The sequence below is a fragment of the Pipistrellus hanaki genome (genome assembly GCF_964339955.1).
Source record: "Pipistrellus hanaki genome assembly, chromosome: 14".
Lineage (NCBI taxonomy): Eukaryota > Metazoa > Chordata > Mammalia > Chiroptera > Vespertilionidae > Pipistrellus > Pipistrellus hanaki.
This window is the reverse complement of record NC_140516.1, coordinates 28,623,398-28,636,006: the sequence shown is the minus strand read 5'-3', so window position 1 is coordinate 28,636,006 and position 12,609 is coordinate 28,623,398. Positions and strand designations below refer to the sequence as shown.

At 40.4% G+C, this 12,609-nt stretch overlaps 1 protein-coding gene and 1 long non-coding RNA gene across 5 annotated transcripts in view; one reads left to right on the top strand and one right to left on the bottom strand.

Annotated features, from left to right (window-relative positions):
- The window catches only part of LOC311632253, a 580,642-nt gene that overhangs the window by 75,588 nt on the left and 492,445 nt on the right, over positions 1-12,609 (bottom strand). The gene's annotated exons all lie outside the window — the stretch shown is intronic.
- The window catches only part of PRKG1 (protein kinase cGMP-dependent 1), a 1,113,305-nt gene that overhangs the window by 911,624 nt on the left and 189,072 nt on the right, over positions 1-12,609 (top strand). For both annotated transcript variants that reach the window (XM_084903443.1, XM_084903442.1), the window contains one exon: positions 11,913-11,990. In XM_084903443.1, coding sequence (XP_084759569.1) covers positions 11,913-11,990 — 78 coding nt within the window. The remainder of the gene's footprint in view (positions 1-11,912; positions 11,991-12,609) is intronic.

Sequence of the window (12,609 nt, the reverse complement as noted above, 5' to 3'; positions counted from 1 at the left end):
AGCCTCCAGTTAATAGTAGGTGTTATTTTTTGTGATGTGAGTTAACATTGGAATTAAAAGTGAGTCTTTATAATTATTTTAAAATATTATATTGTGGTCAGGAGAATTAGCAGAATTGCAACTGAAACCGCTTTTTGTCCATTGTTAGAAATGAGCAAATAAACTTGCTGGCAGGCATCCTCAACCACTGTGGTCCTACTTACATGCACGTGAGTGAACCACCAGGGCTTCTATAGCAGCCATGATCTGGGAATCTGGGCTACAACACTGTCTGTATTGAGCATACTCCACAAAATAGGGAAAAAGCCCTCTGGATGCCAGTAGGACAAAGGCCCCATCTTTTTAGCAGTGGATGGATGTCTGCAGAAACCCCATGGTATAGCTTCTGGGTGCAGGAGGTTGAGGTCTTGTTGACATTTCCCATGCATAAGATCTGGGCTTCCTCTTAGCAGGACAAGAAACTGGATATTATATCTATATGCAGCATTTTTAATGCTCCAAATTTTAGCATAATCACCTAGTATCACTTGAGACTTATACATGGATCCATATGCCAGCTTAGTACTTTGGGGCCTCAATCAGATGTGTGGCAATAAAGCAAACCACCCAGATCCAGAGACCCAGACTTCTTCCCTCCTCATGTTGAGGCATATGGAAAGCAAGCGGTTTTCTGAGAAGATTGCCTTTTGATTTAAAACCAACGAAAGTGGCTCAAACCATAAATGGATAAGATTCAGGTTCCAAGGCTGATAGAATATACATTGTGACAGCAGCATACCTCTCTCTAGTGATCAAATAACTTATCACCCTCAGATCTGTGTTCTATTTTTTAAAATATATTTTTATTAACTTTAGATATGAAGGGAGAGAGAAACATCAATGATAAGAGAGAACCATTGATTGGTTGCCTCCTGCATGTCCCCCACTAGGGATTGAGCCTGCAACCCAGGCATGTGCCCTTGCACGGAATCAAACCTGGGACCCTTCAGTCTGCAGGCTAGCACTCTACCCACTGACCAACACCAGCTAGGGCTGAGCTGTGATCTCTAATTGCTCCCTTGTGTTTTCTCTGAGCCTTCTCTTTCTGTGCTTGATCACTAAGAACCCCTTTAATGCTATTTCATCTTTATCTAGGGTCCTTTCACTTTTTTTTTTTTTTTACCTATGTAGGGGAGGAAAGTTTTTCTCAACCCTCTTAGGATGTCTGGCTGGGTCAGCCAAGTAAACTGAGAGAGACAGAGTAACAAGGGAAATATATGCAAATGTGTTCAATATAAGCTTTACATGATACGGAAACGCAGCTCAAGGAAACCTGAGTAGTTTAAGCTAGGCCAAATGGAGGGTGGACAGCTGTGGAGACATATCTCAGGTCAAGGAGTGTGATGTCAGTGTAGTAAACAGCGGAGTGGTAGGAGTAGCAAGGCCTGTTTGTTCAGATTTCTCTTGGATTCCATTTGTCTTCAGTCGGAAGAAGGCTCCGTTGCTCAGGGTGTAGGAACACACCTCTCAATAGGGTTCTATGACCTGATTCGGTGGACAAGGGCAGGGGGGAGGTCAGAGGGACCCTCTTGCTCCTGCTGATTTCTCTTTCAGCTTAAAATAGTCAGCATGCCAAGGTGCCATGTTTTGGGGTAACATGTCCTGACCCCCATCGGCTACTTAGCTGTTCCCAGCCAGGACCTCTGGTCTAGGAGACAGCGTGTCCTCCACTTCTGTGCGGATTCAGTTACCGGAGCTCCCTGATTCTATCAGTGCAGCTGTTATTAGCAGTGGTGATGCTCATTCCGAATTCAGGATCCTCCAAATACGTGTGAAGCAGGACTGGTGTGGGGTAGGAAGGTGCAGCAGTGTTTCTAGGGCTCCGTTCAATATGTTTGCACGAGTTGCTAATAACATACCCGTGAGGAAAAGGTTCTGCCAGGAGCACCCTGACAGCTCCTCCAGCTCGCTCCTGGGGCCCCTAGATCTCCCCATGATCCAGGAGGCTCCTGAGGCTCCTGCTCCAGTCCTGGTGCTTCCTGATTGGCTAGTGCCTGCTAAGTTTAGTTATTGAATATTCTGTGTATCACTTTGGTTATTTCTTCCGGTAAGCACAACCATGTACATTCTGGAAAAAGTCTCTCTCCCTTTGCCTCGTGTTCTTGAGAAGCACCCCAGCCCCTCCCAATGCACGGTCTCTGAGTGGTTCTGTGGCATATTGTGGAATCAAGAAGGGGACAGGCTGCTGAAACCGGTTTGGCTCAGTGGATAGAGCGTCGGACTGTGGTCTGAGAAGTCCCGGTTTCAATTTTGGTCAAGGGCATGTGCCTTGGTTGCGGGCACATCTGATCGATGTCTCTCTCTCATTGATGTTTCTAACTCTCTATCCATCTCCCTTCCTCTCTGTAAAAAATCAATAAAATGTATTTAAAAATAAAAGGGGGACAGGCTCATAAATGACTCTGTATCTTCAGCGCTGAACAAGACCACTCTCAAAACAGTCTAGACAGAAATAAAATATCTCTGAAGCGAGACCCGCATGCCCCTCCCCTCATGTCATCTGAAGTCTCTCTGCTTTCTCTTCCTTCTGGTCCTCAGTGACTCCAGCTGCCCTTTAAGCTAACTAGTGTCTTCTCAAAGAGAAATGCGAAATGTTTATTTTAAAGAAGTAAAATATTTAGTGGATTCAACCTACTTTGGACTCACTTCCCTCTCCGTATTTGTTCTTTAGTTCCTGGGAAACTATGACTAATCTGTTTTTCTTCTTTGAGTATATTTATTTTAGCTGAAACTTCAAAACATATTTATTCCTCAGATGGTGACTCGGAGACACTAAATCGTGTGATTCCTTGTAACACATTTTATTATCTATCAGGGCAAATGATTTTCAAGTCCTGCCAAAGCTAATTGCCTTTATAGATCAAATTGTTAAATTTGAGTTATAGCGTAATTATGTGGAATGGGAATGCCGGCTTGTCTACTCTGTTGTAAAATGAATAGATCTGAAATGAACTAGTTTTTTAAAAGATTTTTGGCATTTTGTGTGCCTGCCTTGACATCACTCTCAATCATTATATTATATGAATATGTTCACATAAAATGCCTCTGGAAGGAAAAGCGGAGAATTGGAAATCCATTTGGAAAATCATACCATTGATGGACTCAGTTAATCAGCAAACAAAACCGAGGCATTTATGGAATGTCATCTCAGGTTTTTCTCTCCTTTGCCTAATATTCATGGTGGGATTCAGTTAGTCCAGGGGGCCACCACGCTGGGTCAACAGTGTCTTTGAATATTAAATGCTGAAGCTATTTAAGAGGCTTAAAGGATAGTGATGTGATCTGACCACCAGACACAAAAGCCTCAAAAATGTTTGAAATGCAGAGGAGGAAACCAGAATTCTATATCCCAGTTGACCAAAGTCCCACACAGTTTTATTGCACTATGAGAAGTGTTAGTTTGTTTTTAGAAAATTGAGTACGTGGCCCAGTAGTTGAGCACTGACTGATTCCCAGTCTGTACACATGTCTGGGTTTCAGGCTCCATCCCCAGTAGGGGGTGTGCAGAAGGCAGCTGATTAATGATTCTTTCTCACATTGATGTTTCTATCTCTCCATCTCCCTTCCTCTCTGAAAGCAATAAAATTACATTAAAAATTAAGTTATAAAAAAGAAAAGAAAACTGAATACTTGGATAAACAGAAATGGAAATGGAAATGATTGCCTCCTGTCTGATAGCAGGACAGATGGGGGGGTGGAGGTGAGAAGACCGGAAAGTCAGATGAGAAAACAGTGGAAAACTGAGTCAAAGTGTCACTTATCCAAATGAAGGCAGAGACAGTGTTTTCAAACTACACATACCTTTCCAAAAGTGAAATAATTCAAAAGTGAAAAAATATCTAGTATTAGTGTTTTTATTAATAATAAAATGTTTAAAGTTGATTTCATGTAGAAGTTCTGAAAACGTCATAACTTTTGTCAAGGAAGAAAAATACCAATTTCTTCAAAGGTGTGTTTGTGTAGTGAGAAATACATTTTACATTGGGACCTAGAATGAACATAGATATTCACACATACAACTTTGTACATTATATTTATCCTCACTATGTGTAATACATTTGATATTTTATTACATTTTAAAATGCTTCTCATAAGTCACTAAACAAGTCTCAGTTCTGTCTCTCAGCCAATCTATTGGCTTGATATATTCTGGGACAAGTCAGAAATTAATTTTCTAAGATAAGCTCACACAGTCCCAGGACATCGTGTCCTTGTCATCGATGTGGAAATGGATAAGAATCAGCCTCAACCCCTTGCTAAGGCAAGGATTATTCTGAAGTCAGGGTGCCCTCGGGGATGTGACCACGCAGTTCTGGTCAGGATGAGGCTTAGGCCTGCCTGAGAGTCTCTTCTCACAATGTCTATGCAATCCAGTGATGTCAAACTGACTTACAGAACAATCCCTGGTTTCAAGTAGAAGTGGGCACCTCAGTAGAGACCTTCAAAGCAGATGGAATTCTGTGATTCAGGCAGTGAGGAACAGAACACAAGCTCCAAGTAGTCAGAATGTATCACAGAACCATAAGGCAAAGTTCATGGTGAAGGAGTTTGATAAATAGAATACCATGGAGGCATGTTTCATGTTTCATCAGGAGCTGTTATGACATCAAGGGACAGCTGCATGGACACAGATGCTCGGCAGTGGTGGTGCCATAAACTCACACTCATGGTTCCAGCTACTTGAATCTTAAATAAGAATCTCCTTTCTTCCAATAGGAAATTCTTTTTTTTATTTTGTTGATATTTTACAGTGAGGAAGAGAGAAGGATAGAGAGTTAGAAACATCGATGTGAGAGAAACATCCATCAACTGCTTCTTGACTCTCTACCCACTGAGCCAAACAAGTTTCGGCCAGCTACTTGTATCTTAAATAACCTTGGGGATCTGGGCAGATGTGGTAGAAAGGTCAGTAATAGAACACTCTATCTAGAAGTCTTAGCTGTCTGTATTTAATGAAAAGGCCATGCTTTCTGCTTATACTGGGTTTCTACCATGCCTAGATACTCTGGGGGGTTCTATGAATCAGCCCCTTATGAATGGAAGGCCCAGTTCATGGGAGCCTGGAGAGCTCCAAATTAATACTGGCATTCTCATTCTCAGAGGCAATGGTGGTCCTGTGGTTAGGCTGAGGACACTGATTATAGTTATCTTGAAACCATCCTTCCTTCCCACATGCCTCTGGCTGGACCAGTTATGGTGAGATTGTCTTGGTGAAATGTCTAAGCAGGCAAAGTGTGTTTATGTTTGCTGAGCTTCTCAGTTTTGTCTCTTCAGGATGTGCTTTTGCATTTCTTCTTGTCCACACAGCATTAATTAGGGATCTATGTAAATATGAATACTGAATAAGGTGGGGAGTGAAGTTTACTGCCGTGAATTTCTGTAACTGAGGACAGAATGGTAAAGAACACATGAAGTTTCCAGTTGTCCAAGAGATTTGAAGGTCAATGGATGAATGGTAGTGGAGTTGAAAATGATCTAATAAAAATAAATGCATTGCAACCCTGTGACTTTTTAGATTCAGCCACTCTGACCTACTGTTTTCTTTGTGAACTGCATACATTCACCATCTCTGTGCCTTTACCAATACAATTCCCTCTGTTTGGAAAGCCCTTCCTCATTTTCTTCATTCAGCAGGGATTTGCTACCTGCCTGGGAAAAGCTACATATTATTTTTGGTAAATTATTTGCTTACCATCCTATCTCCTTACACTAAACTTTCTTTGCTAATAATAAAAAAATAATAATTTACTGGTATACAATGTTTACAATGGGACAAGCTCTATACTTTGTGACTGTTAACTCATTTGATCCCCACAAAAGTCTGTTTATGTCACTATAATTATACTTTTCAGAAAAGGAAACTACGCAGGAGGGTTCAGGGACTTGTTTAGGGTTGCAGAGTTGGGATTTGTAACCAGGCAGTCTGGCTCCAGTATCCACACATGTAATCCCCATGCTATGCTGCCTCTCAAGTTGTGGACGGTGTCACACATATCCCTGATGCCTCAGGGCCAAATGCAGTGTCTCACGTATAGAGAGCACAGATAAAGGCTATTGGAAATTAACCAATGACCAGGCTCCCCGGACAGGGGTACATCCCTTATGTGTTGGTGGAGGGGGCTTTTGTAGGTAACTATGAGCAGCCAAGGAGCCAAGTCGTTGTCCAGCCCAACAGGTGTGGGAAAGTACTGGATATAAATTAAGAAAGTGTCCCAAGTGAAAGTTGAGCCATGGCTTTGAAATAGAAAAAAAAAAATTTTAGTAGAGAGATGTGTATCCCAGGTGTTCGGTTGGGACAGGATGGTGGTGGTTTGAAGAAGAAGAGAGGAAAAAAAGAGTCCTAGGCTTTGATTTGTCCCCCCACCCCCAGTGTTTTGGTTAATTTGTGGTTGGTGACATGAGGAAGTTTTAATTTTTCTTTAGAGGATAGGAAGGAAAGCACATCAAACTTGTAGCCTAAATAAGGCTAGATATTATCTATGTAAATGCTTCATAAATGAACAGGTTCCATTGATAATTTCTGTTCTATGAGATAGAAAGGCCCACTCATGACATTTGCTGTCTGTGATTAGTAGAGGCCTAGTTCTGTGTTGAAATCTGTGGCTCCTGAACAGATTTCCTCCCAACTTCAGATACCATACTCCCAGAGTTCAGATATAGCCAAGTGAAATGTTATGATGTAATAATGACTGTGTCAGTCTTTCTTGGGAGCCCTGAATAATCTAATATCCAGACATGTCTAATGAGCAGAGTTTACCAAATAGAAGAAAAGTCCTGGACCAGGAAATGCTTTGTCTGTGGCCACTAACTAGAGTGTTTTTTGACTGATCAAGCTGTGACCCTGTTCGCCACAAAGAGGTCTTGTCTTTGAAATAAATGTGGGCTGTTGAGGGGAAGTAAGAATTCCCATTGAGGACTGTCACTGACTTGGGCTCCAGAAAAGTAGCTGCAGATATTTTAAAGAAAATGTTCTCCTTTCTGATGTCATATTCTTCTTCTAAAATATAACTGTCCTTTGAAAAAATGAGGTAGGAATCATAACTTGAGACCATACTGTTTTTTTAACTCACTGATGTTCCAATTATTATTTTTAAACCTCAGAAATTTAATAGATATTCAGGCACAGTAAAGTGGTTCAGACTTATTGCAGCTGTTTTTTAAATTGGTAGCAATTACCACTGTGCTGTAATCATTAGGGCAGTGTCAATTAATAGATGTTCTGTGATTTAATAAAGACAAAGATAACTCCAACCTTAAACTTAAAAAAAAATCCTTAAGTATAAAGGTATAATTTCTGACTGAAATAATGAAGGTGGTAATTTACTTTAGAATGATATAGTGTATTTTAATTTTTATATATTAAATGACATTTAGTACAGGTTATTTTAGAATGGGGAGTTGAAAATAAAATCACCAGTTAAAATCTAGTATGTTTGCATCCTTTGTTAATTTTATTCCTCAGTGTTTTAGCCATTTCTTGCAATTACAAAAGGAATTGTGTGGGGTGTGTGTGTTTGTTTACCATTTTTCTTTCTGAAATTTAATTGTTAGTATATAGAAATGCAATGGATTTTTGGACATGGATTTCTGCAACTTTATTATATTTATTGTTTCTTTAGTGGAATTTTTAGGCTCATAGACATAGACAACAGTATGTGGGTTCCAGAGAGGAGGGTGGAGAGGTAGCAAAGGATAAAGGGGTCAAATACATGATGACAGAAGATCTGACTTTGGGTGGTGGGCATACAATGCAATATACAGATAATGTATCATAGAAAGGTACACTTGCACCTATATAATATTAACCAGTATCACCCATATGTTTGATCTAAAAATTATGAGTCTGTTTGATAAAATGAAAATGAATTTGCATATTACCAAGAGGCCACTTCCAAAACCTCTAGGAGCCATAATCAGTATTGTAATAAGCCTTCTGCCAAATGTCAGCAAGTGTGTGCAGAATTGTAAGTTTAACTGGAAATATATATTAATGTTGAATTTTGAGAATACAAATACACACATATGAACAATAAAACATATACCCATTTTTCTTTTAGTGGCAAAAACAAGGTTGGCTTTTGGCTTTTTAAATTCAAAAGTAGCAGAAATATTATTCCAAATTATTGTCTTGGGAGGATGCATTACTTACATTTAGATATACTGCATTACTTACATTTAGATATACTGTCAGGTTTCTTTCTCTATCCATCCCTCTAATCTATCACTTGTAACTCCTCTTTCCCATTTAAATCAAAGGGGTTTGGACCAAATCTGTCCTTAATTTAGATTATATATTGAATGCCTATTTTGTGCAAGAGATTATTCTAAGTGGAACAATGGAAATAAATATAACATCTCCTCAGCCCTCTAAGCATCAGGTGACAGGGGTGCGGTCAGAAACAGCAAACATAAAAGGATAATTTTAAATCATGACGGGTGCAATAGGCCTTTCTCACAGGAGCGCCATTGTGCTCTGGTTTGCATCACTCAGAGTGGAAGCACACAGCTTTGGAGAGCCTCATAATACAACAACAACAACAACAACAACAACAACACACCTTGTAGAAATGTAGGATAGAAAATGAGTGGGGGTGAAGGGCACATTATAAATGGAAAGGTCTCCTTGAGGCCTGATAATAAGGACAAGATAATGACAAATATCGTGAAGAGGGGTATTGTAGATAGAGGGCCTAGTGAATGCAAAGTTCTGGAGAGGGAGCCAGCCTGGTGAGCACAAGGCACAGATAGAGCCAGTGTTTCTAAAACAGAACAAATGAGAGTAAGAATGGGAGAAGATGAGGATGGAGATGTCTAAGAGTTGCTAAGGTTTCTTGCCATTCTAAACTCTATATTTTCCTTTAATTGGAAATAAGGAGATGGTAGAGCTGCAAAGTGACCTTCAAAAAACAGTGAACCTGCTGGCATTTGTGTAACATAATTATAGAGAATCTTGAAGAATCAGCATGTGCGATCATCTTCCCCTCAGGTGTAATTGGACATTTCAGGATAGCACAGTCATTATGATCTCATAACACCATTAATATTATCTTTCCCAGACATGGGCTGCTTTGGGCCATTGTTCCGTAGGCTCTTCTCTGGAACCCTGAGTTTGTGGGCTTATGCATCTTGGAAATATGAACTGTGAATATCTGAGTAGGTATGCTAAAATAACTGGTATGGCAATTGTGGGTGTCAAGTTACAAAACCCTATCAGATAATATTAAGAAGATGGTTAGATAATTTCCATGAATTAATAAAGAGTCCGTAGATATTCCTGTTAAACTTTTTACTCTGTGGGATGAAGGACCTAAAATCACGAAAGTGCCAGCTGGTATGAACATGAGGGGAGCCCATGTCATCCTGGCACACTCTGGACCCTCATGAGAAGCTAATGTGTGACAGACAGACAGAGCTGCGAGGACAAGAGGGAGGCTAAGGTCTATTTAACCCCAGGATCCAGCAATTTTGGATGCTACTAACTGTTTTGTTAGTACCTTCCCGTTTTGCTAGTTGTGGTTGGTTTTTCTTTTACTTTCAATCAGGGCGTTGGGACAGTCTGTTGGTTTATCATTGTCAGGTGACTTGGACTCATCTCTTCTTTGCAATGTAAAAGATACTAGTGATTGCCCACATGAACCCTCCAGCCATAGGCGGGGGTGGAAAAGTGGAGGAGAAGGGCCCATGTGTTTCACTAACTCCACCACAGCTCACCGTGGGACATGAAAGAAGTACCTGCATCGAGTGCCACTTTAGCCTCTTATTAATGATATGACCTTGGGCTAGTTAGTCACTGTGTTTGCTCTGGCTTCTCTATTGAAACCCCTGCCTGGGTTATTGTGAAGCTTCCACAAGATAAGGGTCACGAATGAGCTTTGCCCACCGTGCTAGGGATAAAATTCTGACTGGACTGTGTTCCAGGCTCTTTCCTCCCCTCTCAGCTGAGACCCCAAAGATAGGGAAGACACCATCTTTTACCACAGCAGCTGAGAGCTTGAACTCTAGAACCAATCAAAGCCAGAGCTTCCAGGAGAAGGCAGGAGCCAGGTACTGGGTTACAGCCCCTCTGTCTGCCTGATGAGGTTATTTATTGCTGCATAACAAACCACCCCCAAAACCTGGTAGCTCAGAGCAAGAGCCATTTTATTCTCAGATTTCGTGGGGCAGAAATTCAGAGGTGATAGAAATGGCTTGTCTCTGCTCCAAGATATTTGGGGCTTTAGGTGTGGACACTCGAATGCCGAGGCTGGGCTCAGCTAGAACCTTCTCACCCACATGGCTTCTTCCTGACAGCATTTAACAGAGATCACATAGAGGCTAGGTCAGGCTTGTTGACGTTAGCTGCTACTAGCCCTATCTGCTATAGTCAATACTGACCCCATATGAGCATTGGAGTGTAAATTAATTAAAATTAAATATACTTAAAAACTCAGCTTCTTAGTCACATTGGCCACATTTCAACAGCTCAGGAGCCACATTTGGCTAGAGGCTGCCAGATTGGACAATGCAGCTATATCACACTGCTGCCATCCAAGAAAGATGTACCAGACGGCGCTACTATGAGATTTTTTGTCTGACTCATCTTTGCATCATCAGACCTGATCAGAGACTCTCAGAATTGATATATGAAAGTAGAAATCACCATTTGTTTTTAAATCTCTATGTCATACAGATCTCTTTTCAAAGCAGCAAGATAAGAAAATGGAACATACTAGTAGATAGCTGCTTGTTAAATGAAATAAATCAGTTGAAGAATGTGCATTCTATAATCCTAATTTTAAAACTTTTTATAAGACAATGAGTTGTGTTTGAGCAAAAAATCCCACACAGATTAGGTAGCATGTTAATTTTCAACATTAAGAAAATATGGCTATTCTCAATGACAAGTATTAATGAATGAAAGGCAATTTTAAGAGTACATAGAGTATTCAGAAACATGTTATTGAAGTGTAAAGACAAATCACAGCCAAGTCACATGCAAACCACAAAATCTCTTTCCTAAGAAGTGCGCAAAATAACATTTCCTTTCCCCAAATATGGCTCCCTTGCTAAGATACAGAGAAGAAGGCAGATGGCACAGCTCTCATTTCCCTGTTATACCTCATGACACAGCAATACACTTTCTTCCACGTCCCCTTAAAGAAATTACTCCTGTCTATTTCAGGAATTATCTTAAACCTGGGAATGAGCCCAGTGACTGTGACAGGGTCAGAATACTGACACACTGACAGCGATCATCTTCTTGCTGCCTTACTTTGCTCCTCATTCGGTAGTTTATGAGCTCACAGATGCTGGGCCAGACTTCAGTCCATAAAATTAAGACGTTCTGTTTGACAGAGCCAAACCTAAATTGCTGAAGCAAGGACAGTAAAGCATGAAGCAGTGCCTTAAAAAGTAACTAGGGCCATCGAACCCATACTAAAAGTCACCATGATTTCAAAATGAAGATCTTCAGATGCCACAGTAATTTCTCAGGGAAAAAAAAAAGGGCCATCCTTAAAAGAATACTAAAGCTAAATGAGAATAACAAAATAATACAGAAGACCCATTTAATTAGCAGTTCTGCCGTTTTATTTCATGCTCAGTTGATGGGAGAAAAGGATATTTTTATCAAACTCTTAACATGATTGGATTTAAAGATATGAATGTAATCATCTGGAAAAAATGGCATCAACAAAATAGTTTAGAAATGAATATGATAGTAAGGACTTCTCTGCAATTAATTTGTTCATTGACTAGTAGTTATTCTTAAACCACGATGGGTTCTAGGTTTGAGTGAAACTCCTAGAGGAGCTGGTATTGGAAGAGGTCGGGTTGTTTGGTGAATTTTTCCTTTCCTAATGTGTTTTTCTTCTGTTGCTATTTCTGTTTTTCAGACCCACTATGAAAATGGGGAGTACATCATCAGGCAAGGTGCAAGAGGGGACACCTTCTTTATCATCAGCAAAGGAAAGGTAAGCACTGGGCCAGCAACAATATTGCAGAGGGGGACCTGGGGTTTCTCAGTGACTCCGGGAGCAGCCCGGGTTCAGGGTCTGGAGCTCTACCAGGATTTCCAGCTTCTGATGCTGAAGAGCCTTCCATTTACTGTTCTATTTCTTAGTGCCGACTAAAGAATCATGGAAATAGAAAATCTTCATGGATATAAGTGATTCCATTGGTCACAGGGAGACTTTTCGCCCTAATGATTTGGGTGTATTTTTTCTTTATCACATTGCTAATTCTTTGCTATCAGGGAATGATATGTTTATCAGGTAAGATGAATTTCTGACAGGCTTATGAGAATACCCTGTTACTGTCAATTCCCGGCACTGCCTAAAAGAAGCTGTGTTTGTAACCAGTTTCAGCTGAAAACAGGTGCATTAGTGGTGCTGTCTTAGGAGTTTCATAGCAATCCTAAATAAAAGTGGCATTCAAATTACACCACGGGAACCAATTACATTGGCAATATTTTGGAGCACCATAGGGATTCCATAGGGGAGGAGTAAGAATATATTAGACCTCTCCTCTCATTCTTTGACAAGGTGGCCAGGTAGCATGGATTCAAATAGAAGGCTCCATAGCTAGATAATT